This window comes from Carassius gibelio, chromosome A10, assembly GCF_023724105.1.
Source record: "Carassius gibelio isolate Cgi1373 ecotype wild population from Czech Republic chromosome A10, carGib1.2-hapl.c, whole genome shotgun sequence".
Taxonomy (NCBI): Eukaryota; Metazoa; Chordata; class Actinopteri; order Cypriniformes; family Cyprinidae; genus Carassius; species Carassius gibelio.
Window position 1 is genome coordinate 17,171,886 of NC_068380.1, and position 27,862 is coordinate 17,199,747.

A 27,862-nucleotide genomic window follows, 5' to 3' on the forward strand; every position below is an offset into this window, starting at 1 on the left:
CACGGACTACAGCACCAGGACAATAACTGATGCATTTTATTCCATTTACATGGCAAGATCGGATCATACAGATGAAAATGATGACTATTTTTTAAGATGCAATAATGAATGCGAAACAAATGTTGGCAAATGTTGCTTTGTGCTCTAATCCTCCATCCTGTGTGACTTTCAGCCTCCTGTAAAGACCACAGAGTTTACATTCAGTGCGGTGCTTTCTGCATAAACACCACGTTTGTGGCATCGCGTTGATTAGGAGGAGTACCCCAAATCACATTAAAACTTCATTTGTCCTGCGTTTGTTTGTTTGGAGATGTGAACACAAGAAGCACCATAAGCCACTGGCGTGCCATGCCGACATTTGTTTATGCATGAGAAAAACACCCAAACACCATCCAAAACACCCCCTTCATCACCTCCATCACCAAGATCATTAACTGTTTTCTGTTTGGGGGATTTTTGTTCCAGTCACAAGAACAGCTGACTGCCGTTGACCTGATGATAGCGAGACAAGCAGAGCGGGGCCGTTCTGAACGCTGTCACCCGAGCAACTCCTTGGTTTTAGTGACCAGCTGTTTGTCAATGTCTGCTGAGTAACTGTCTGCCATTTGTTGAATCTGATATCGGAGAACAAAAAACAGAACATATGTATGTGATTATTAGTTATACATCATACCATACAATATTCACAGTTACACATTTGTGTCACTGCACAAAAAAACATTTAAAACGTTTGTATGTTATGTTAGTTTATTAATTATAAAACAACAATATTTCTTATTTTTAAGTATCATTACTACTACTAGCTTCTAATTATTGTCTATTTAGGAATAAGACAACAATTATATTATATCTATTTTATTAACACTACTGTACCTACAACTAATATCCATTTATTAATAATCATTTATTATTAATAATATTATTAATATGTCATACTTCTAATATATTCTAAGTCAAATGAATAATATTAAAATATCCATAATTATTTACTATTACTATTAATCTACATTTCATTTGTTAATAGGAAATAAATTATGACGACTATTATTTTTATTATTATTAATTCTACCACTACCGTTTCTTTCGAACTAATATTTATTATAAAAATAATTCAAAATATAATTAATAAAAAGTATTAAAACTGCTGCTGCTATTACATTCATTCATTATTAACAAAATAAGAAATATTGTATTTTTTATTATAATTGTAGTTAACATTTTATTATATTATTAATACTGTTGTATTGCTAATTTTATATTAATATTTATGTACTTATCAATAAAACATTATTATTATTTTTATTTATTTTTATTAATACTACTACTACTACTGATAATGTTGTGCATGAATTTATTATTGATATTTAGTATTAATATTTACTATTATTATTGTTATAATTATCATTACTCCTGCGGTTACTACGACTTTCATTACCTTCAAGTTAATATTGTTTTATTAATAATATTTTTATTACTACTAAGAAAAATAACGATTCTCAATACTCCGACTATTTTTACTAGCTCATCCTGATTTGCGTCACCTGTTTTTCTACCAAGTGAATGGTATCTTCAGAGACGCTCTCTTTGGACTTCTTCACTCGCGTCACGGCATTGGTCCGTACTCTCCTCAGCGAATCCTTGGCCTTGTTACTGAACTGCTTCGCCAGTTTCACCAGATTCTCCCTGTGCTCTCGCGTCACTCTGCAAGTCAAAAATACACTTAAACTAACTCACATGAATCATTTTAGATCATAATAATAACTGAAATGTGATGTGCTGATTTATATTTTTAGACCAAATGATGTTTAGAATAGCTACGTTAAGAACGAATCTGATAGTCCAGACTGTTATTTACACGTGACGTTATTGACAGACAATCTGTGTGTAATACACAGCAAGAAACAGCTACAAGCTCGCTCTTTTAAAAAAGAAAACAAAGTTTCTCGCCCAAATTCAGCTGTAGGTGTTGAAGTTTCCCCATCTTATAATTGGCATTTTGCTGCCAGCCATTTGCAAAGAGTCCAAGAGTAGTGTCTGTTTACTGCAAACAATGTTCATAATTACTGATTCGGAGCCAATCAAGCCTCCCGCTCTCTTTAGAAATGCAAATGCATGCGAGGAGGCTGTGCTGATTACGGGCGAGACGTTCGGCCCCTCTGCACGCGCTGCCAGACGAGCACCTGCTGCTGGAGCTGTACTGGAGCGCGGCCTCCTAATCAAACAGTTTTGTGGTCTGTAGAATGAAGGCCGTGCGGCGAGACTCTCTGGCTTGGCAGGGAAGAGCAGCGGCGCTCAGAGATTCATGACCGCTGCGTTTGCTTCTTTGTATCACATATTTAAAAAAAGAGAGTGTATAGAGCACAGAAGGGAACATGAAAAATTACAAGGCAAAGCTATCTTAAACACTAACAGAACAGGCAAGTTATCCCAGAACAATTTTGAATATATGTATCAGGTGAAAAAGAACAGGACGTGATTGGATTGAGATAAAAAGAAGCATGAAGAAAAGCGTGCAAGCACTGAGAGTGTTCTGGAGGGTTGCAAGGGGGCTGTTACGTGCTCAGGCGAGTGTTTTGCTAGGGAGATGCTATGGGTACGGTAGCCCAGTAGTGCACAACACACACAAAAAAAGCAAATACAAGTTGATAACAATGCGGAATCAAGCCACAACATAAACAGAAACGTTCCCGCTCCTTTCTTGGCCACTATTCAGGATGTGTTCAAGCTAAGACATTTTACGGTAAAAAACTTTTATTCATTTTTTGTTTTTATAAAAAACCATTAGCCAAGTCATTTATATAGCTATGCAAATTTAAAGTGCCATTTAAAAAGCCTGGTGCCGTGAAAGCCGTTTACAACGATTAACATGGTTAGATCTTTAACATTAGCACAAAGCCCAAATTTTCGACAGTTTGCATCAATTCCTTTTGCGTTATGACAACTTCTAATGAAATTATGCTCAACAAGCAAATTACATTGAGTATATTTGTATTTGTATACTACTACTTGTATATTTAATGAGCAAGTAAGATGTTACTCGTCACTAGGATAAGTGCAGGCTTTACTATTAGAGTCAATGTAGGGTTTACATTCATGTGGTCTACTTTTCAGCACAATGGTAACCATAAAAACTTGTTGCTAGAGTGATGCTATGCAGTTGTAAGGGTGTTCTGGGTGGATGCTCTGGGTTATTCCCTAGTGAAAAGAGGCTCTCCTTCACCCAGATGAAAAAAGTTAAAACCGGCCTAAGCTGGTCTCCCAGACCAATCAAGCAGGTTGTCAGCCGGTCTAGATGGTCTCCTAGTCTAGCCAACTGAAAAGTGCCCAAAACCACTCTAAAAACCAAAATGTCCAATAGTGATGGAGATGTTTACCTTAGCAAGCTAAAAACACATTAAAGAGACATTAGCATTGCACAGACAAACAGGATTGGAGCGAGACAGAAAGACAGGAACCGGAGGGAAAGCAAACAAAGCTTGTAGAAAGTGCTGTCAATAGGAAGGGTGAGAGTGGTCATGAGGATGCTGGCCCTGGGCGCTTAAACACTCACTTGGGAACAGGCACCCTGATGATGGTGCCCTCCACCTCCGGGTTGAGTCCCATGCTGCTGTCTTGTAAGGCACGGGTGACGGCTGCCGTGGCCTGAGGACACATCACAAAAACACACACACATCAGGGCTAATGACAGCCAGCTGGGTTTGTGGTACTTGCTGCAGACCTTCACACACCCTTAGCATCTCTCCAGCCCTCATATCTCACTAGACCACCTCCTTCCAGACCAGTGGAGTACCCCGACCCCGGGGCCTTTGATCCAGAAGGAGCTGGGCAGCATCTCCCCACGATGGAGCTCCAGAGAGCGAGGAGGTAGAGGGGTGGAGTGTGTGGTGTAGGAAGTGCCGCGGGGTGCTGTCAGCGAGAAATCCCTCGGGACGGACCTGAGAGGTTGCAGTGCAGGCCGATGACCCACTGTGACCCTGTGTTGGGGGTTTCTGCCTGTTCACCCCATAAGCTATTACAACTCCTGTGGCCAGACTATCCTAAAATTTCACTCTGAACTTGTGTTCAGGCAGTCTAGTGTGTATACATCACGGGGGCTGGTTTCACGGATATGGATTTAGGCTGTTTGGACTGAAATACTGCTTTCCCACTTACTGCATTCTGCACAGTATATATGACTATTATTCCTTTATAACTGGATGTGAAGTAGTATGAAACAACAAAGGTTTAAAGTTCTCCCATTGGCACCTTGCATGTTTAATTTAACATGAAATATTTAGTTTTGGACACACACTGTACACAAATAGTGTGTAGGAGTGACTAAAACATTTAAATACAGTGAATCTCTGAAATTATAAATTTGTGTTTGTACAGAACAGAACTCACTCTTGATATCATGATGCCTGACAACATGCACGTTCTGCCATCTCACACGTTTGGTATCTGAAAATGTCCACTTATTATTATACCGTAAGCACTTTGGGCTTGTTGTCTGAGATCAGGTCACAAATCGATCCAGTCTATGGAGTTAATAATGTAGGCATGAATACATTTCCTATTGCAGTAATAATAGTAAAAAGGAAGAAAGTTAACCACATAAGTTAGCCTTTTTCTTGACCTTGCAGAACAAGTATACACACGTACTGTACACCCATTCCTCTTGTGCTAAATGCATTTCTTGTTAGGTGTGACTCACTTACAGGCATTGTGTGCGTGCGATTTCTCTCTGATCGTCATCCATCATTACTTCCTGGTGGTTCATAATATTACGGTAAAACCGGTATTGTTCTGGTTAGTAAGTGGAAAAAAAGACCTGTAACCCTTTGTACTTGTGATTAAAAAGCGAAGAGTACGAGAAAGTCGGTTCGAGAAGTTGTGGGCTAAAAAAAAAACTCAGTTTCTTAATGATTCTGGATACCACACAGGCACACGGAGAGCGAATGCTAATGAGTGCTGTCTGCACCACAACACACAACAGCCACTGGGGTTTCTCAACATGGCTGTAGTTTCTCCAGCCCTTTAATGAATGACTGGAAAACAACAGCCTCTTCTCCAAGAGTGTGTAATGGATTAAAACAATCATGAAGCTGTTTGCTTTCAGCCCGGGCCAGTCACCTCGGTGTTGTTTTATGCAGGCCTGTTAGGTAATGGCCAGTTTTTCCTGACACCGCTAACAGCTGCATATGGCATTATGGCCATCCGAGCATGAAAACCGACCCTTTAAAACTGTGCATAGTCTTTTTTTAGTAGTATGTTAATATAGAGCTGATGAATATAAAGGCAAACTAATTTGCAAATGGTTAATTGTTAGATCAATAACATAACGGGTCACCCCAGCCGCTGCTAACACAAGAAAAAAAATGACATTTGATCATATTTTTGTATTCATTGCATCCGTTTTTTTAGTCTGGTTATTATGCGCTTTGGTTTTGATCATCCTATCAAGGTTCATATGCAATAATGACTGGCTGACTGAACATCATCCCATACATGCATGCAATTCTTTGGCTTGAAGTCTCCCAGGATGGATGACAAAAGTAGATTGGTGGGTTTTAGAGTCACCAGGAAACTAGAGACTTTGGTATTGAGTGGACATAGGCCAAGAAGTGAGGGCATTAATCTCATTAGTTATCTGAACATCAGGCAGAGAGAACTCGTATATATCAATGGAGAGAGTGTGGTGACGGGAGGAGGAGATGACAAAAACCAGAAAGACACGGACTCATAATGTGTAGAGAGGCAGAAAGACACAGAAAAGAGAGAGAGATATCACACATTAACTCAGGTCTAAGTTCCAGAGGCCACATTGCGGTCATTTCCTGGCCTGACAGGCTAACCGCAGAATCTTGGCCTATGTTTCAATCGTTCTCCAAGAACAAAGGGCTTCCCCCAACAATCAATCAATTTCTCTGAAACCAGGCTGGAGAGAGTCCATCACACTCAGGTTTCAGTAGGAGAAAGAGTGTGTTTTTGGGGTGTGTGTGCTTGGCTTTGCATGCAGCAGTATGAAGTGAGAAGTTCTGTAAGGAAGCCCTCTGTAGTTTGGTTCCTTACCTCTGGGAAGCCAGTCATGTTGACCACAAGTAGCTGAGGAGACTTCATGGATATCTGGCCCAGCTGGTTGAGCGGAAATTTCCCATCCTTTGTGGTGACTGTAATGTGGTCCAGTGCACCTGAGAACACATAAGAACACAATCCTTCATTAACCAGTGTGTTTCTCCACAATTCTGAAGCGAGTTATTCAACCATTCGCCACTTGAAAAAACAAAACAAAAACATAGCAATAAACTTATAATGCACTAGTTAAAAAATCATTATAACATCATAGTTTCATAACGCCTCCTTCTTACTAAACATTATAGGAAAATCTGGTCACACTTTAGTTTGGCAACAAATTCTCACTATTAACTATTAACTATGACTTTTCCCGTAAACTTCTTATTTGCAGTGAGGTAGTTCTTAAATTTAGGAATGGGATAGGATTAAAGGTTCTAAAATATGGTAATTTAATAATATTAGTATATGATAAGTAATAATACACAGCCAATTTGCTAGTACTAAAATATGGTAATTTAAAAATATTAATATGTGATAAGTACTAATATACAGCCAATTTGCTAGTACTGTGCATGCTAATTAATGCGGCGAATAGGTCAACAAACGAAACTTTTTGTCCTCACTGAAAGCGAAAAGCATCAAAAGTCACAATTAATCAGAGTGACTGTATGTGATATGTTTGATATCCAGCTATTTGCCATGGCATACTCGACCAATGACATTTCACTGTGGAGAAGCTATCCAGTGAGTTACGAAAAAAAAATAAAAAGGAGAGTAAGCAAGATGTTGTTCAAAGCTGCTGACAGTTTTAGCTAGTTAGGCCATAAAACTTGATTTAGGGGCGTTCTTGAAACTCAAAGAGTAAAGCACAGCACTTGCAAAAGCAAGGTCATGGGTTCCATTCTCAGGAAATGCATGAACTGAAAAAGAATGTTTCTGAAGTCAAGAATAATGCAACTGTTTTTGTCCATACAATGAATGTCAACGGGGCCCAAAACAACACTGTATCGACCATTGTTTGTACCAACAACAAAAAAGACATTTTTCAAAAATGTCAGGTTTGGAATGACGTAAGACAGCATTTATTTTTTTGGTGATCTATCCCTTCAAGAAAAACAATGCAATAACTACCTTCACTCTCTGACAAATAGACATTTGCCTGCATTCTGTATCCTTTCCCAAACGGTCTCAAAAAAATTAAAGGTTGTAAAAGAAGAGGCACCTTCAATGTCTGTTGTGACGACATGTCTTGCTCTCCTTGAGGGATGAAAGCACCCATTCCCTTCTCTCCAGACAGAAAACCAGAACATTTCGCCAGCATGTCTCCTTCCCTCATCTGCCTTACCTCACACAGAAATGTTTCTGTCTCCCGCCCCTTTTCCCCAGTCTTACCTTACTTTATCCCACACTTCTAAAATACTGGAGAACAGCTGAGACGCACTTTGATTTTTCACAAGAGAACCAGCATGTGCCTTTCTGACCAAAGAAAACACTTGAGAACTTCAAATTCTTCTTTATATGCACCATTTTGTCAGTCAGCTTGTGAACAGTAACAGCTACGAACATCATACTTTGCTAGCCTTAAAACCATCTTCTGTCCAATCTCTAATGGATTGAACAGTGCATATGATTGACAATCTCATCATGAGATTTGGCCCTGGAACCCACCTCGGATTGTGTGTGCGCTACCTGGAAGCCTTCACATCTGCGAATGCTTCCATGAAACATATTGCTGTTTCCTCCACTAAAAAAACCTTGAAGTTTCACAGGGAAGCTATTAGCCAAATAGGCTCTTCCTGGTCATGGTACCACTTGTTGCTCTCTCCATTTCAAAAATCTAAAGGTTAGTCAATATTCAGAAGCGACACTGGCTTGATGTTACATTTACTTGCTTGCAGAAGAACCATCATACAGCACAATGGCTGTATAAGCCTGTTGTTGAAAACACCAAACCGATGAGGTGTTTGAAAAAAGCGATGTCCTCTGATGGCAGATTTATCTGGAACAAGAGAAGGTATATTTGTGGAGATCCAAACCTAAGCGGTCTATCCTATAGATGACAGACCGACAGGCCGTAATCCTCAAGTAGTGTGCCCAGACACAGGGTCACCACATTAATCCTGCACTGCGCAATCTCATCCCTCGGCTAAGGTGATTCTCCTGTCCTTCATAATAAACTTGCTGCTTAATTACATCCAGATGATTCCATCATTTGCTTAAAAAAACATTCCATTTTGCCATCTCACTGACCTTCCAAATACACTCCATGGAACCCAGTCCAAGCTGGAACAAGGAGCAGGGAGGGAAGGACTGGCAAAGGTCAAGAGGTGAAAGAAAAGAACATGCACTCCACTACCCCAAATCCCAAATGCCCAACTGTTGGGTCTTTAGGGATTGGGCTGGAGTGGTCGGGGTCGACCTGGATGTACTTCAGGAAGTAGGATCGCAAACAGGGTGACCCCACCTTGTGGAACAATGATCCTGGCCAGAACATGTGCAAGGGTGGATCGTTGTGCATTGATCCTCATGGGAGGACGGGGCAGCACAGTACTCCTCTAGCCTTGTGTAACCTCAATGGCATTGATAAAGTAGATCAGGACTCTTCCACTCCAGTCCTGGAGGGCCAACGTTCTGCTGAGAATAGCCTTAATCCTAACCAAACACACCCGAAAAAGCTAATAAAGGTGTGCGGATTGCTTGCAAATTACAAATAGGTGGGTTACATTGGGATTCATGTCTGCAGGACTCCGGCCCACCAGGAATGGAGCTTGAAGGGTTAGTTCAGCCAAAAATGAAAATTAAGCTGCGTTTTACTCACCCCCAAGGCATCGTAGGTGTATATGACTTTCATCTTTCAGACGAATCCAGTTGGAGTTATTCTAAAAATTGTCTTTGATCTTTCAAGCAGTTTCATGGCACTGAAGGCCAGTTCAGTGCTCTCCAAAATGTTAAATGAGTTTAATGTTTTTTGCAAAAGAATGTATTTCAACAGAATATTCCCATATTTTGAATGACTTTAAGCCAAAAAGCAGCCAGATGGTGTAGTAATAAAATCTACCTGTGGGGGCTCGTCAAATATTGACCCGGAGCATCAGGTTAAAAGCACAGTGGCTGTGTGTCAGTGTCTCTCAAGGTCCTGACCTGGGGACGTGCGAATGCTGAGGCTGCGGCTGAACTCTTCTTTCAGAGTAGTCAGGACAGCAGCCATGTCTTCCTTCACCTCCTCCAGGCTGATGATATCCTCCACCAACGCCGCATTGATGTTCACTTTAGCTGTCTGCCCTTTTGCCTTTGCTAACATAAAAAACAACAACAACAAAGAAGAAAGAAACATTATTGTCTTCATCACTGATGGCTTCAAAAGAAGAGCAGGAGATAGAAATGAAAGACTGTGACCAGCATGCTGGCTGATTGTCTTAGCAATTACAAATGAAAGCAGGATTTGGAGGTCAGACGGGGAAAGAGGGAATCTCTCCTCCCTTCATATGGGCTCTAAGCCCACTTGAGTGAACCTAAACAAGCACGGCTATGGGAAACAAACACAATATCACTTCTACCCCTATGCTGGATGTTCTTTCTTGTGGCTTTGTGAGGGATAAGTAGCGGCTGTGCTCCACTCACCTTTACTCTTCTTTGTGGCATAATGCCGGACATAATTGGGCAGAACTGTGGGACAGGTCGCGTGGGGCAGAGAGGGGACTCTTGAGCTAGTCACTAGTGGGGTCTTCACAACGGAGGGCAGAAATCTGTACAGTACTGGTCGCAGGAGGTTGAGATGACTTAATGCCATGTCTGTGGTCACAATACTAAAGAAGAAGGAGGAAAAATTATTTAATGCAATGACGATAAACATGTAAAACAACTCTACATCAAACATAGATTCTGATATAATCCATAAGAAAAAGAAGATCTGTTAAAGATAATAATAATAAAATGTTAACAAATTAACAAAGAACATTGGACACTGGCTAACATTCAATATGTCCACCAGGGGGCGTCTCTAAAACCTAAAAGACACCCACACAGGGACAAAAAAACAAACCATCAGTTTCAGTATAGTCAAGCTGAACTCAAAACCATAGCGATTGTCATTTTAGTACAAATACAAGTGAATCAATGGCAAATAAGAGTGTTTAAGATTAAGAAAATATATATTTTTTTAAACATCTACTTTTGCATGTGCAATGTTCATAGAAATGAACTTACTACATTCATGTTGTTGTTTTTTTATGTTTTCTTCATGTTGGTTGTACCCATAGACTGTATAAAAACAGGTTGTACTTCCTCTCTTAGATTTGGTGAAATGTTTTTCAAATCTTAAAAAAAAAAACTGCTTCACTGCTTAGTAAAATAATAATACAAAAAATACAAAATTACTTAAGAAAAAAACTTTGTGTTTCTATCCTCAAAAAGTTTTTAATTTATATCCCATTTATTTTAAATATAAAAATTATTTTTTTTTAGGAAAATAAATTGATCATACGAAAGCTTTATTCAAGTCACTGTATTTATGACTTGTTTAAATATTTTAATTAAACTTAATTGTTATTTAATTCTGTTAATTTCTATTTTAAAACATTCATTTTTAAATTATGAAAATATTTCAATTTAATTAATAAAACAAATGAAATATTATATATTCAGTATGTAACAATCTATCTTTAATTATCATTATTTTATTTTTTTTACATTTTCAGATAAAACGTGTATGCAATCTGTTGCCACCACAAAGGCATTTTAGCAGTTTAGTATGTTTTTGTTCATGCTGCTAATCAGAAGAGTCCACCTCTGAGTTTCTATTATACTCTAATGCCTTGATATGGTTCAGGACCTTTCTTCAATGTAAGTTTATACATTTCTCCAACTTGTTTATAGTCCACCAGGTGAAAATTGTAAGTCTTATGGCTTAGAAAAGTAATAGCACAACTCCCCTGCAGCTTCTCGATTTGACGTATCATTCCTGTCCACAGCACAAACAGTGCTGAGTTTAATACTCAGGGTTAGGGCAGTGCTCCTCAATCCTGGTCCTCGAGGTCCCCCAACACGGCACATTAGGGATGTCTGCTTAATCGAACACATCTGATTCAACTCATCAGCTCATTAGCGGAGACTCTGAGTCCTGCAATGTGTGTGTGTGTGTCACTGCTGCTTCATTTCCCACCATTTAGTAGCATAAATCTACAAAAAAATGGACAGTGTGGACTGTAACAACAGCGCTGTTCTGCAGGTGCTCTGGAACAAGCTCGCTCATGGGTTGCTTGCGCCTCTGTCATTGGGTCTTTGTTTTGTCTAGCATGAGGTATCCTGCTAGTCAAAATACAGCCAGGCTTTTGCTTCTCCAAAGGATAGCTACTGAAACAAGTTTGGTCGTGTGTTTTTACAGTTGCTGTGATAAAGATAACTTCATGGCACGGGTCTACAGTGTTTCCCCAAACACGCACAAGCTGCGATTTTTATCGGCCCTTGATGATGCATGTTGCAGGTTCAATGGGAGCCGCAGCTGTTCTGGTTAGATGCAGATAAAAAAATGAAAAGCGTGACTCTTCTTGCCATCCTTAGGAGATGGGAGTTGTCCGACATGGGTGTTTTGGTCCACGGGGTGTGGATGGAGAAGAGGTGATGGTGGCTCTTAGAGAGGCTGTCAAGCAGAAAAACTGTTGCACAGGTGGTCTGTGGGTTACAGTGCGCTGCCGTTTGATTTATACCGGCAGGAATGAGAGCGGCTGGCCTACCCTCATTGCGTGAGCACGCTTCATGAAAGAAATGTTTACAGTGTGAACTCTAAAAGTTCTTACTGTAAAAACTGAGACAGTGTTGCATATTGGTTTGGTTGCGGTAATGTAAACCAGTGGTTGTATTTCATGACGTATAAGCCACTGCTCACAACCGACATTGTGCAGTAACTGTATTTCAAAGCTTTTCAATTAAAGGCAAAGCTTGGCCAAAAAGAAATATCATGTCATTATTTATTCACCCTCATTTATTCACCTTCATTTCGTCTGTTGAACACGGAGATGCTTAGCAGAACGTTCACGCTGCTCTTCTACAATGCCAGTGAATGGAAATCAAAGTTTGTTAAAGGAATAGTTCATTCACAAATTTCCGGAAAACGTACTCACCCTCAGTCCATCCAAGATGTAAATGAGTTTGTTTCTGCATCAGAATAGATTTGGAGAAATTTAGCATTACATCAGTTGCTCACCACCTTTGCAGTGAATGGGTGCCGTCAGAATGAAACATCCCAATAATCCACAGGTAATCCACAAAGCTCCAGTAACAGAGAATCACAGAATGATTTTTGGGTGAACTACTCCTTTAAACATCCCCTGGTCACCATTGACTTTGTATGGAAAAGAGCAGCGTGAACATTCTGTGTTCAACCGGCAAAATGAAAATGAATTCATGAGGGTGAATTAATAATGACATGATATTCCTTTTTAGGAGAGCTATGCTTTTAATTAACAAGCCTTGAAACGCAGTTGGTAAAAAAAAAAAAAAAAGTTTTTCATTTTGATACATAGTATGGCATTTATGTCTCTAAAGATCAAAATGAATTTTAATAAAATTATTATTTATAAAATTATCATACAATTAAAGCCATTATTAAATACGTATTTCAATGTATTTTTTAATACAATTATTGTTATTAAAAAATTTATTTAAAATGACAAATAAATAAAATAATGAATAAATAAAAAGAATAATACAAAAATGTAATTATGATAAATAAATAATGACATGAAATATGCTGTCGTTAATTAAAAAAACAAAACAAACAAAAAAAAACATTAAAATAGAGAGTTAAGAGCAAAAATAATAATCATGTTTAGTTCATTATAATATATAACCATAATATATATATATAAAATCAGAAATGCTTTTATTTTAAATTATCTAATGTACAGTATGCTCAGTGCATTCAGTTTATTTTCTAGTTATTTTTTTTTTTTAAACCTCTAGCTAATTAAATATTGTATTTTGCAAACAGTAATGAGAAGTAAGCGGTTTTCAGTTTTTGATCCATCATTTATGACAGGAAAGTGCTTGAATGAGAACTCTTAAAGAATTCTTTATCTTTATCTTCATCTTCATCTTCATCAACCCATAACATAACACTTTAACCAATAATTTATGGATATTATGTTCTGAAACTAAAACAGCAACACGTGCTTTCCTTTGCCTTTCATTTATTCATGTCCTGTGGCATTAATAACAATGTTTCCAAACATTACCCAAGGAATCATGACTAGGAATACGAAGTTTCCATGCTTTTTCTTTCAGCACAGACAAGCTGCTAGGCTAACTATGACAAGTATAGAAATCAAACACACACATTCCTACAAACAAAAACATACACAGCGACTAAAAAATAAATTAACCCCTCCAATGTAATAAACAATGCAAGGGTAATTCACTCATACTCACTTTCCTCATGTAGAAAAGTGTGTCTTGGCAGGCATGGCTTGCACTACAGCCCCTTTCTGACAACATGCGCCGCTCAAGGGCACACGTCATCACATGTTAGTGTGTTGCGTCATCAGAACAGGTTGTTAACGTCAGTCTCCGGCGCCGTTGTTGATGTTAGGAATGCTAGGCTAACGGGCTTCACTCAATTGTTTTGTCTGACTCGTTCGTGTGGCAGATATACGGGATGAATTTTAGGATTTGAGGCATTGCCACCGAATTTTTATACACAGTATCTTTAGTTTAGGTTTAAAGAGGAGAGGAACAAGAGAGGAGGGTGAGTGCTCTGCTAATCTATGTAATCTCTTAACATTGCTTGCTAACCATTCACATATGTAAAACGAATTATTTCTCGGCTAGGTTTATTTTATTTATCAGTTACAGTTTTCCTATAATATGACATGTTTGCATACTAAATGTGCTTGTTTATTATCGTCGTCATACTGCATTTAACGTAATATTAATAATTAAAACGTGTTTTAGAAGCAATGTTGAGAAGAGCTTTTATGTTATGTAAGTGTGATAGGTTTGATTGTAACCTGAAGAATTGTATATGATTTTTAGCAATACTGTTGTTGTTTCTGTATTTTTCTGTATAATGACTTTATGTCTTAAGGAAGTGTTATATTATTGTAAACGATTATATTATTGTAAATGATATTATTATTAGATAGATGGGAGAAAGTTACATATACGCTGCAAATTATAAACGCAACCCTTTTTTGTGTGTTTTTGTCCGTATTTTTCATGAGCTGAACTCAAAGATCTGAGACTTTTTCTATGTACACAAAAGGCTCTATATATTTCTCTATATTTCTATCTACTATATTTCTCTCAAATATAGTTCACAAATCTGTCTAAATCTGTGTTAGTGAGCACTTCTCCTTTGCCGAGATAATCCAACCGCCAAGATAATCCATCCATCTCACAGGTGTGCCAGCCACAATAACAGGCCACTCTAAAATGTGCAGATTTATCACACAGCACAATGCCACAGATGTCGCAAGGGAGCATGCAGTTGACATGCTGACTGCAGGAATGTCCACCAGAGCTGTTGCCCGTGAGCTGAATGTTCATTTCTCTACCATAAGCCGTCTCCAAAGGCGTTTCAGAGAATTTGGCAGTACATCTAACTGGCCTCACAACCGCAGACCACGTGTAACCACACCAGCCCAGGACCTCCACATCCAGCATCTTCACCTCCAAGATCGTCTGAGACCAGCCATCCGGACAGATACTGCAACAATCGGTTTGCATAACTAAAGAATTTCTGCACAAACAATTTCTGTCAGAAACCGCCTCAGAGAAGCTCATCTGCATGCTCGTCTTCCTCATCGGGGTCTCGACCTGACTGCAGTTCATCGTCATAACTGACTTGAGTGGACAAATGCTCACATTCAATGGCGTCTGGCACTTTTTTGTTCTTTTCACTGTACAGGGAAGATGGCAGACAGCATGTATGGCATCGTGTGGGTGAGTGGTTTGCTGATGTCAACGTTGTGGATCAAATGGCCCATGGTGGAGGTGGGGTTATGGTATGGGAAGGTGTATATTATGGACAACGAACACAGGTGCATTTTATTGATGGCATTTTGAATGCACAGAGATACCGTTATGAGATCCTGAGGCCCAGTGTTGTGCCATTCATCCACAACCATCACATCATGTTGCAGCATGATAATGTACAGCCACATGTTGCAAGCATCTGTACACCAGCAACCATGTCACCCTGTAGTCCAAGACCGGTTGCCCACTGAAGCTAAGCAGGGCTGAGCGTGGTCAGTACCTGGATGGGAGACCTCCTGGGAAAACTAGGTTGTTGCTGGAAGAGGTGTTAGTGATACTAGCGCCCCAGTGTAGTGACGGGGACACTAGTCTGTCAACCAAGCACCGTCTTTTGGATGAGACGTTAAACCGAGGTCCTGACTCTCTGTGGTCATTAAAAATCACACAGGTTGTCTTTTGAAAAGAGTAGAGGTGTGACCTCGGCATCCTGGCTAAATTCACCCATTGGCCTCTGAACATCATGGCCTCCTAACAATCCCCATATCCGCTGATTGGCTTCATCACTCTGTCTCCTCTCCACTAGTAAGATGGTGTGTGGTGGACGTTCTGGCGCAATACATCCCAGTTCTTGTGTGGCCAGCATACTCACCCGGACATGTCACCCATTGAGCATGTTTGGGATGCTCAGGATCGGCGTATACAACAGCGTGTTCCAGTTCCTGCCAATATCCAGCAACTCCACACAGCCATTAAAGAGGAGTTGACCAACAACCCACAATCAACAACCTGATCGACTCTATGTGAAGGAGATGTGTTGCACTGCGTGAGGCAAATGGTAAAACTGCACATTTTAGAGTGGCCTGTTATTGTGGCCAGCCTAAGGCACACCTGTGCAATAATCATACTGTTTAATCAACATCTTGATATGTCACACCTGTGAGGTGGATGTATTATCTCAGCAAAGGAGAAGTGCTCACGAACACAGATTTAGACAGATTTGTGAACAATATTTGAGAGAAATAGGCTCATGAAAAATGGGGGCAAAAACAAAAATGATGCATTTTTATAATTTTGTTTCGTGTATATTCCTGTGGCACATACTATATGGATGTCATTTGAAACTCTCTGTGTCTTTTCTCAGGAGCCTAATGCAGTCTGCTGCAGCGACTGTGGAGAATGCCTCCATCTTGTCAGGGGGCTCGGCACAGGACGGTCATCGGCTCTGGATCGGCAACATTGACCCCAAAATCACAGAGTGAGTGTTTGCCTGGGCAGTGCCTCCCAGGCAGACCTGCGGGGCTGCCCGGGTGATTGATTAGCCAAGTGTGTCTTTGTGCTGGAGAATGAGCAGATGACGACAAGGCGTGTAAAAGAGAGCCGCTCGGCCGTGGAGACCTGTTTTGCTGAGGGGCTGCTATCATTTCTCATTCACCTGGCGTGTTTACTTAGTGAACCTGTAGCGGCAGCTCAAGGTGGAGAGGGGGTGGCTGGGTGACACAGAAGGGAAGCATGAGAGAAACAGCACACGTTGCTGGAGCGCCCCTGGAAAATGTACGGCTTGCCCAGGCTGGCGTCTAGACAGGCGTTTCCTTACCTCTCTCCTCTGTTTTTCTTTAAATAACCTGCTTGAATGAAAACAGCCGTGATGCCCACAGGCTGGTGATTGGGAAGATTAATTAGTTCACATGCTGGGAGTGTTTGTAGTAGCGAGTTCCACTTCAGGGTCCTGCAGATCACACACACACACACACACTCAGGCACAGCGTCACCCAAAGGCAACTTTTTCCTGGGGTTTCCAAGTAAGTGGATAATTGAGAGCAGTAACTGAGTTGGGAGGGGAAAAGGGACTTTAGGTACTGCACTGTAGCAGCTGTGGACAGATCACCAGAGAGATTTATCAAGAAACCAAGGAGATGCCATAAAAACTTTGAAGAATTGGTGGCAATGACCTTTTACAATGCATTTTGATCTTGTTTACACCTATTAATATGCTCTGTTGGTCATCCAAAAACAGGTGGTCAGTAGTAATGAACTGATATGGATTTTCTTTTATTTATATATATATATATATATATATATATATATATATATATATATATATATATATATATATATATATATATATATATATAATATGCTATGCATTACAATTAAATTTATATTTAAAATGTACAAAATTTTTACTAAATACATTTTGCATACATTTTATCCAAAGCAGTGCTTGGCAGCAGAATGGGATCAAACTCAGGTTGCACACATCGCTTAATATGGCAGATTTCATAATGAGGTGAAACTTGCTCTAAAATTTCAATTATATTTTACCCAAAAACCCAAAGACAAAAAGCCTGTATTTTTTTAATTAGATAAATAAAGATATTTATATCTTTATTTATTATTTTATTTATTCATTTTGCATTGGGATATTATTTTCATTAGTTTAATGCAAAAAATAATACTATACATTTTACAGATTTTTTATTTATATATATTTATATCATTTTTTATTTGTATTACAGTAGTAAAAAAAAAATTGGCTTTATAGTAACCTAATATTGCGCAGTAGTGGTGCATAATTATAATAAAAATAATGTCACAATGAAAAAATAATTTAGTGGTCCTAAATACAAGCTTCATTTTTTTTATGTAAAGTATTTGTGTGAAATATGACATTTCTTGACAGTTTTCGTGAGTTTACCCAGTAGATTTTGGGATTGAAAACAAAAACTCAGCATGAACACTTCATTTGTCTCTCTTATGTTATTCTCGTGTTATTTCCCTGGCCTTTGTGCATTAACAATCCATTTTCATCTGTCAGTTTGCAATAAATTAGCAAGGTAAAGTAACATTCTGGAAAATAAAATCTAGGAAAAATCAGCTGTGAGCCTTCATGCTTAGATTCTGATGTAACGGTACTTTACAGAAAAACCACTGTTTCTTGTCAGTCACTCCATCACTTCACAAACAGCCTCATTTATTTAATATGATTAATCTTAATACATCACAGGGTTGGAAAAGTCTGCGAAGTACATATTTACAGTTCTGCAAATTGTCACTAACAAATTTCAGTCAGACAAAAGGCAAATCATTCTGATCTTTCACTGTAAACAGTCTTTTCTGAGTGCTAATCCATCTACCTTACTGACTGTAAGTTTCACCATCATCATTACATTAATCACAAGCTGTAGCTAGACGGAAAAATTACTGTTTCTGGACACAGTTGCCTAATTCCTCTCATTTTTTTTTCCATTGAAATGTGGTATAAACGTAGGACGCTGATTTGTGGTATAGTCAATGCTTGGGCACCATGAAAGTCACTTTGCTGAAATTGCACTTGCCAAATCAGCCTAGTTTCGATGGGCTGTGTCTCAATCTGCTAATGAGGTAAGTACACTTCCCAAGGAGTCCGCCATTTCTAAACTTGTCCCATTGTCCAAATCTGTCTAAAACTGTAAAGTTGTTTCAACACCGCAGACTTAGTCATCACTGTCCCAATATCACCTCACAGGTGTTTCTGACATCTGTCAGATTTACCTTCACTTATCCTGCAGCTTTAGCGTCATTCAGATGCCAGAGGTTGAAGTTCGACCGACCCATGTTGAGGACAGTGATGCCAACACTTCTTGACATTTTCCGTTTAATGAAAACATCCGTCAAGGTTTACAGAGCTCCATCCCATCACACATGCACAAACAGACAAACTTTCTTTCAGGTTTGGTTTCCCATAGTTGAGAGCGGTGGCGTACGCGGCTGTTCACACAAAGCAGGAGCTGCTGTCGTAATAACAGGCTGACATTTTGACCTGTCCATGCTCCGCTGGGGCCCATTTAGGGCCGGTGATGGATCTACCATGTGCCGCAGGTTGTTTGTGAGTTTGAAGGCCTGCTTTGCATTGTCCGTTACGCGAGCAGAAGGGAACAGGAGGCCTCTCCAATGGGACGGCCGAGGAGGAACACAGCACTGGCTTTAGACCACACCCTCCAGTCATCTGAAATAGACACGTGTCTGAGGGAATCGCGCCTTGACCTGATATCCATGCTGTTTTCTTGATTCTGTAGTGCTAAATATTTCTCAAGGTCTTCAGGTCTGCACGCTGCACAGCGATACTGAAACAGGAGACGCTGCAGGTGGGTGGGCAGCGCTCCGACTTCTTTGGCCCAAACAGATGACATGCTTGGCTCACATCAACACTTTCACAAAATACTTCAAACTCCTTGGACGGACCCCTTCTTCCTCCTCCCAAATGCATATTTTATGGCCCTCTGGGGGTGTGCATTGTGGTCTGAGAAAAATCTATAGGTTGTGCTTTTGAATCGGGACCACTGTCAATTCTTCAAGTCAGGAAGATCCTGTGGCCTGAGTGGGTGGTGGCTGGGAAAGTGCGAAATACTATTAGAGCAAAGCTCCTGGGAAAAGAGGGGAAAACATTAATACCAAAGCCAGGACCCCCCAGTTCTATCTGTGTTCCTACCTTTCCAGGATTAAAAATAACCTCAAGCATCCAAAACAAAGAAATCCCCGGCATCTCCTTGTCTCTGTGCAGGAGGCAACTCCCAGACCGCTCCGGCTGTCATGCTGGAAGAACAACAACATAGCAAGAAGTTCCACAAATGTATTGTTGTTTATCTTGAGCATGTCTTGAGCACATTCCTGACGCTCAGTTCTGTAGCTTTCCCAGCCTTTTCACAGCTGAAGGAAATGCTTCAATGCCTTCCTGAGCTGCATTACTCCGTCTTTAGAATTTGGTTTCAGGGATGCCCATGTGATGCCACATTCATCATCCTACATCAAGGTGAATCACTGAGATGATGCCAACCCTAGTGTCAAATTGCTTCATATTTACTTGAGCTTAAATGACAAGTAGGAGCATCCAAGATAAAGACTTACTGACCTTGACACACTGCCATGAGGTTGATACCATGTCCTGTTTTCCCCTTTGTGTGTGTGCACACTGGTGGCGTCACATGACACATGAAGTTTTTAAAATGTATTTTCAAGTTTCATTCTTCTTCATTGTAATAGTATAGCTGTTGTATGTTATTATTTTAAAATTCCACTTAATGTATTTTTGATAAATTCATAGATCTGGACAAAAAAATTGCATTGAGTCATTGAACCTTGACACTGCTTTCATCAGATGTTGTTTTGCCAACATACTGAAAAAACTTTAGGTGCAAATACCGTTGTGTTCATTCAGCGTTAAGTCGCATTAACTGTTAACGGTTTGGATGACGTACAGATGAACATGCAGAAGCAAGAATACTTGCAAACATTCTCTTTTATGCTCGGACTGCATGCTAGACTGCTCTCGAATGCTCTGGATATGGTTGTTTGAAGAAGCTTATTTGTATGAAGCTCTATTTGTTTGAATAGCACAGGTTCAGTGTGATTCTTGTTTTACGGGAGCTCTCTTTGCCTATACCCTTAGCTGTATTGAATTATTGACCAGCTGCTTTTCTATCACTAAACTTTCATTTTTGGCTGATGTCTTCGAACCCAGTATTTTTTTCCCCAAGGTTCATTCATATGGAGACCACATCAAGCTGGCTGGTCTTGTGAAACACTCGCTTTTCACAAACAATTAAATTCCCAAAGGATTCACATCCCACTTTCAGTCAAATAAGTTGCAAATTCCATTGCATGTTGACATGCTCCAACACATTGGACCATGGGGATCATGAGGGCATTTTGAACTTGTATCTGGCCTGCAACATTTTTTAATGACCTACTTTTCATTCCAATCACTTTCTTTCTTCTGAAGAATACAAAAGAAGATATTTTGAAGAATGTTTCAGCTGTTTTGGTCTACAGAGTGGAAGTTGGTGGAGTCCAAAATGACATTGGACCCCATTGACCTTCATTGTATAGACGTGTTTCACTTAGTAACAGAATAATCAGTGCAATAATATGGGACTCGTGTCTTCCATGACAGCAGGTTATAGAAGCTGTACTTGTCATAATTGTTTGTCTTAAATTAAACTCTTGAGGGAATTCAGTCTTCCGCTTTTTTATGTCCTCATTGTCCCCCTGCTGTATCCTTTGTATTGTGTGAATAAGAGATTTACAGCAGCTAAAAAGGTGTAAAGAGACCTGTCATTTAGATCAAGGCTTGCTAACAAAGAATTATGTTACGATGACATGCATTGTTCCTTTTGTGACTTTAATCACTCATTTTTTTTTTATTCTTGATCTGTACAATTATTAGTGCCATTTGTCAAGGGAATCAAGATTACAATCGCTTCCAATTAGTTATGTCCAGTGTTGGGTATAGTTACTTTGGAAAGTAGTTAGTTAGGTTACAACGTTACCATCAATTAAAAGTAATCAGTTATGATACAGCGTTACCTATTCATAAAAGTAACGCGTTAGAGTACTCATGCGTTACCAAAAATTAAAAGCAGTTCGCAGCGGCTCACACACGACAGACACAGCCCCCGGCCCCTTTAAATGCACCTAGAAGTCGTGACTCCCGACAATGAATAACGTCAGTCATCCGACTTAATTAACACTGCAGGATAACAATAACAGGAAAGACAGTCAGCAATCGGCTATTCCACATGGCGTTTTATTTATTTATTATCACAGAACATATTATTAATCAAAATTCGCACCCAGCCCGGGTAGCCTAGGCTACTGTATATTATGAGCACCACAAGATAACTCCTGATTTTTCTTTAACTTTAAATAATGCAGTTATCAAAGTACAAGTATGCTTACTTGTAAACACAACCTTAAACAGGCTTGCAGATTTAAATCCATTTAGAAATGATGAACAACCAGCCAGCCAACGATCTAACAGAAATTAACAGCTGCCTGTCAAACAAAAATGATAACAAACCGACCGAATTAAATCCTTCACTGCCACACAGGCAAATGACAAATCGCTTAATAGCCGAACTAATTATTATTAAAGTGTCACTCACAGAGTGTGCATTTTACCGTTATGTTCTTTTCTTTTTCGTTGACAAATTGAAAATAATGTGCGTACTTCCATAAACCAAACGCTGTCCTCTCTGCCATCTTGCCGGAGTTCGAAAAAAAAAAACCCACACACACACACACACACAGGGTCAGGCGCAGGGCACAGACGTATCACAGCCATTGACTTTACGATCACAGAGCTTCGGCTCCGCTGATACATCCGCAGGTGGCACAGTAGACCTAGGCCTACTGTCTGACAAAAAGCAGGCTGCAGTCGGGATTTTCCTTTCCTTAAAATAACGGATTACTTTTTTAAAAAAATAACGAAGTTACTGATTACTTCCGCACGAAACTAACGCGTTAAGTTACACATTTCAGGAAAAAAGTAATTAGAGTACTCTAACGCGTTACTTTGTAACGCGTTACCCACAACACTGGTTATGTCATTATGAGTGCTGCTGTAACCCTATTTCTTTGGGAGTATGTTGCAAAAAGGCAAAGAGACTTCAAAATAAATCCACTCTGTGTTCCTGCAGGTACCACCTAGTGAAGCTCCTGGAGAAGTTTGGCAAAGTGCAGCAGTTTGACTTCCTGTTCCACAAGTCCGGTCCGCTGGAGGGCCAGCCGAGAGGATACTGCTTTGTCAACTTCCACACCAAAGAGGTTCGGTCCATTCTCCTTTACAACACTTGAGAATTAACAACCCGAACGGCCGAAGGAAGTCTCAGTTTTGATGCAGTAATGATACGCAAGTCTTTAAGAGGCACCCAGACAGCTGATGCAGATAAGGAGCTGTTGGCTCTCTTGAGTGTAATATGAGGCAGTCCCAAGGGTGTTGTTGAGGGGGAAATGTGTGTTTACTGGTCTCATTCACGCCCTTCGTGAGAGCTTGGAAAACTAGTGATCCATCATCAGCCTTTATTGTTCCCTATCATTACGCCATGCTTCCAGCAACAGCCAGAAACTAGAAAGTAGCAAACAAACACACACACACACAGGAAGGTTCAGGATCCAGACACTTCAGAGATGATCTTTGAATAAGACCATTGGAGGATTTCAAAAATAGACGTGAATAATGCACTCTTTTAATCCTGATAGTGTCAGTGGAGCATGCATGATTATTAAAAAGCTTAACATTTGTGATCATCCGTGTTTTCTGTCCATCACAGGAGGCTGAACGGGCTATTCAGTGTCTGAATGGAAAACTGGCACTTTCTAAGAAGTTAGTGGTGCGCTGGGCTCACGCTCAGGTAAAGGTGGGTGTCACGTAAATTTTGGTCTCTTTGCTAAAGCAATCATCACTATAACTATTACTCATGCTATAGGTCAGAGGTTTGTTAAAATCTCTAGTAACTCATTTTGCTCCGTTTTTGGAAGAGTGCAAATAATTATTTTTATTAAGCAATCAGCTTTTCACCTGAAAGATGATAAAACAGGACAAAATCCAAAATCCAATTTATATTTTTAGGAAGGCCATTTCTAGAGACCAGAATATCGTGGACCTTGTTCAGACTGAATTTGATGTGGGTTTCATTTTTTGTTGTGTGAAATTTTAATGGTTGAACTGATAACTTTGAGAGCAGGTTGGCTGATATAAAGCTTATAAATATATCTCCCCTTTTAATTAAAAAATAGTAAATAACACATAATATTGCTCAAATAAAACAAACATTCATTTTATATAAAATGTGCTTTGTTTGAAATAATTTGACAATTAATTAAAAAAAAACATTTGAGCTTGATTTTTTTTTTTTTTTTTAATATACACTCCCATTCAAAAGTATCTTATGCTTACCAAGATTGCATTGTAAAAAAAAAATAATTGCAGTAAAAGTTATTATGATTTAGAAAAACTATTTACTGTAATATATTTATGGTGTAATTCCCATGATTTAAAGCTGCATTTTCAGCATCATTCCTCCAGTCTTCAATGTCACATGATCCTTCAGAAATCATTCTGATATACTGATTTTCTGTCCAAAAAAAATCTTATCATTATCAGTGTTGAAAACCATTTTTGCTGCTTAATATTTTTGTAATCATTTTTTACATATATTTTTGTTGCATAGAAAGTTTAAAAGAGTTGAATTTATTAGAAATATAAAGATTTTCTAACGTTTACAAATGTCATTTTGATCAATTTAATGTAGCATTTCTACATGAGTGTTTAAACCCTTACTGACCCCTCATTTTTGAACGGTAGTTTATTAACACTACACAGGGTGGGTTTAAACAGGTTAGCATAGAACTTGCCATTTAAAAAGCGTCTAGAAAAGTATAAATGGTCCCATGTAGACTTGAGGGTGGGCTGTTTTGACTAAGGCCATCAAGCCCACCCAGTAACCACTCAAAACATCCTAGCAACACTCAGAGCACCTCAGCAACCACAAAGCAGCAACCTGAAAATACCTAAACATCATCGCTGTAACTTCAGTCCACCATGGACATTCAGAAATGCTTTTATTGTTGTTCAGTGGAATAACTGGGTGCCGCTACAACAAAACAGACCATAAAGATCACGGATCACACATATAGTTGAGCTATAGCGAGGGGCTCCTGAGGCTGCCCCGCTCTTTAACAATAGGCAGCTGACGCTGAGAGTGAGGAAATCCTGTATGGTTGAGAATCGGGCCCCTCCTGTGCACCCCTCTGCCCCTCCCTGTCTGAGGGGAACGGGACACGAGGCCGGGGTCAAGGTCAACAGTGCAGTGTTGTTGACATCAAGTAGCAGCAGACAGATCTGGTTCCAGGTCCTCTTGACCACCTCCACCCAACACTGTGCTCATTGTGAGGCTGCTGAATGTGTTCGACTCGCCTGGGCATCTCACTGACTAAAGGCCGTGTGTGAGTATCAGAGCACTCTTCAGTGCTGCTGTGTTTATATCAGCCGTGGCCTCTGGTTCAGTGACGCTTGTCTGATCAATGTGGTGTATTTAAAAAAATGGCTTCCTCTTTATACATAGTTGTTTGGGTGGAGTATAGCTATCTAAAGGAAAATAAACAAAAGTGAAATGATTGTAACCTAAAGTAAAGGATCAGAAACAGGCTGTTAGAACGTTGCTTTATGGTTTTCTGTGTTTAAAAAGATTGAATTTTACAAAAGGAGAAATCAAAGTTGATCCTGTTTACTTGGCTAAAATAAATACTAAGTAAAGTAAATTTGTACTGTTTTTATATATATACATACACACACACACACACACACACACAGTATATAATGAAGCAGTTGTGCTGATGTCCGAATATCGGATGAATCAAATTGAATGAAAAGACATTTGTCAATTGTTTTTTATTATTATTATTAATAGCATGTGTATTTTTGCCCTGCTGGCAAAATCAATCATGCATGTTCATTCCTTTAATTATTTAACAAAACGTTACAACTAAACAAAATGCTTTTTTTCATTGTAAAGCTTATCAAAATATTACCTGAGAAAACATAATTCTGAAAATGAACTGTTTATTTTTTTAGTAAAGCATTCAACTTCAAATGCTGTGGCCTCCTGATTTTTAATATTTGGATAAGCTAAATTAATTAAATATAATGTGTTCTTTTTTCATAAGATGGTTGTATAATAGGGTTGTGAAAACATGTTCCTGCTTTCAAAGGGGAGTGTCAGTATGATATTTTGGTCCTGTTTTATCGTCCCCCAGGTCTGATTGTTTCTAAAAGCAATAGCACCGCTCATAATGATCAATTAATGTACAGTAGTTACACACCAAATTTTACTTTGGTTTAGGAATTCGGAACGGCAAGCATTTCTCATCATTAGTATTCAAACAAAATCGATGCCAGCAGATAAATATCCCCATCCTAAAAAGAAAATAGTCCCAGCCCGCACTCTTTGAAATATAATATTCAGTTTAATTCAATAAATGTGTCTCATCATGGAACTGAAATGCATTTTGAAGGCAGCTTCATATTGTCTTCAATTGCGTTTCGATACATTATAGAATCCAAGGGTTGGAGAAATATTTTCTTAAAATGTAAAGTTGTTTGTTAAAATAGGTGGTGACATATTTAGGAGTTTTATACAAATAAAAAAAAAAGTGTCTTCACCAGTAGTAAAACATTTTCTGTTCTCTCGTCTAATCTCTGTGTTTTTATTCCCCACAGATTCCCATGAGCTATCATCATCCTTATGGTCGCAGGGGTTGTTGGATGGACGTTTTTGACTGGAATGAATGTTTATGACGTTGCATAGCCCAACTTTTCCCACACTATTCCAAGGGAGCATATGACTAATAAGAAGCCAACTCTTTGTTTTTGTTTTTTTCTTCTGGTCTCTAATGCAACCAAATGAATTTAAGTCACTAAAGACCCAAAGTTAGACAGCCTCTCAGTGGATGTTGTCTCAGTCTTATATCCATCCTTGTGCGTGTGTGTTTGTTGTCTTTCAGAAGTTCGAACCCTTCAGAGGGGACAAAAATCTGCCTGCCAGTTTAGAGCCTTCATCCAGTGAAGCAGACGAGCTGCCAACCACATTGAGGTTCGGGACATTACCACTCGAAAACTCTTTTCGTTTTCTTCCATGTTTCGAATTTCTCCTGGTCACTTTCCTTTCGTTTTTGGTTTTTGTTCTCAACCATTCCCTTTCCATTGACGAAAGTGACCCGTTTGGACTGGATAAGAAGGTTAATGCTCTTTTCTTTTCTCTCGCTTCCCTTTCCTCTACGGTTTAAAGCGTTAACGCAAAGATCCGTGCCATCGAAGCCAAGCTGCAGATGATGGAAGAAAACCCAGATGACAATACCAGCCCATCTGCATACATCTACAACAAACCCCCTGAAAAGAGAGACAAAAGGTCCCAGCCCTACCACAAGCCATTCCGCAGATTCAGGAGATGACCTCTCCAACAACTGGCCAAGTGTCTCTGCACTGAGCGGACTGTGAGATGTGCTCTTGTCTCTTGGCCAGTGTGAGACTGTAATGTATTATGAGACGAGAGTGTCCAAGACCTTCGATTGCTAGTGCTGTTCTGTTTTTCAGCCAGCGGAGGAGGCTTTTTACTGTGAAAGTCAGCTAATGTAAGCAAAACGTAACCACAAAATTCTAGTGAATTTAGTTTTTCCTTTTTCGAGTGTTGCTGTTACCCAAGTAATTTCAGTTCTTCGGGTCTTAAAGGGATAGTTCAGTCGAAAGATGACAGTTCTTTCATAATTTACTCGCCGTCAGAGGATATTGGAAGTGGAAGTGTCTGTCCTGGCTGTTGTTTTTTTAGTCAAGTCCGTGAGGTGCAATGTTGTTTGAACCCTAAAATATCTCCTTTCGTGCTCCACAGAAGAAACAAGAGTAAGGGTTCAGAAAACATGAAGGTACTTAAATCAGGACAGAAATGTCACTATCTTTTTAAGAGTTGTGCACCTTTTCAAAATCTCCATTTAAATCATTTTCTAGACATCCTTTGTCAGTAGATCTCTCATGGATTTGTATTCACTTGTAAACTGCCCAATATGCTGCTTGCGAAAGTGGTGTTTTGTGTTGTAAATCTTATTCTACTCAGAATTTCCCATTCTTTGTTACACTGTTGGACTTGTAAAGGAAGCACAATATTATGCATTGTTTATTTAACTGTTAATATATTGCCTTTTAAGTCTTAAGTGAAAAGGGCTTTCACAATATGATCTGAAGATGCGGCATCACGACAGCTGACGTCATGAACAGTTTCGATCAAGTGTAAATATCCGGGTATTTTGATAGATTTTGCTCCTGTCGTGTCAAAAATTAAATGAAACGGTCCTCCTGTGAGGTGTCCAAACTGGATTCTTGTCTTTTCATTTATAAATGGACATGTTTGTGTATTTAAATCACAGAAAGGTCTGCTGTGCTGTTCTTGCATCGCTTTGAACGGTCTTTCATGTTCGATAATAGTGCTGTATTTACAATTTTATAGAGCCGTTGTCTCAGTAGTCGACATTT

General features: G+C 39.3%; 2 protein-coding genes across 3 annotated transcripts; one reads left to right on the top strand and one right to left on the bottom strand.

Annotated features, from left to right (window-relative positions):
* Positions 1-13,609, bottom strand: LOC128021414 (ribosome-recycling factor, mitochondrial). 2 transcript variants are annotated; one of them, XM_052608545.1, is made up of 9 exons: positions 13,480-13,527; positions 12,174-12,207; positions 12,043-12,097; positions 9,676-9,860; positions 9,196-9,348; positions 6,052-6,170; positions 3,551-3,642; positions 1,542-1,701; positions 1-614 (listed from the first exon to the last, which is right to left on the bottom strand). In XM_052608545.1, the coding sequence occupies exons 4-9, from the start codon at positions 9,842-9,844 to the stop codon at positions 537-539; spliced, it is 771 nt and encodes a 256-aa protein (XP_052464505.1). In that variant the 5' UTR covers positions 9,845-9,860; positions 12,043-12,097; positions 12,174-12,207; positions 13,480-13,527; the 3' UTR covers positions 1-536. The 2 variants fall into 2 exon arrangements, with proteins under 2 accessions (XP_052464505.1, XP_052464504.1); XM_052608544.1 differs by lacking the exons at positions 12,043-12,097; positions 12,174-12,207 and having other exon boundaries at positions 13,480-13,609.
* LOC128021415 (probable RNA-binding protein 18) lies at positions 13,563-27,701 on the top strand. Its single transcript, XM_052608546.1, has 6 exons — positions 13,563-13,795; positions 16,166-16,279; positions 22,479-22,605; positions 23,112-23,192; positions 26,344-26,432; positions 26,628-27,701. Exons 2-6 carry the CDS (start codon positions 16,173-16,175, stop codon positions 26,788-26,790), a joined length of 567 nt encoding a protein of 188 aa, XP_052464506.1. The 5' UTR covers positions 13,563-13,795; positions 16,166-16,172; the 3' UTR covers positions 26,791-27,701.
* The last annotated feature ends 161 nt before the right edge of the window (positions 27,702-27,862 follow it).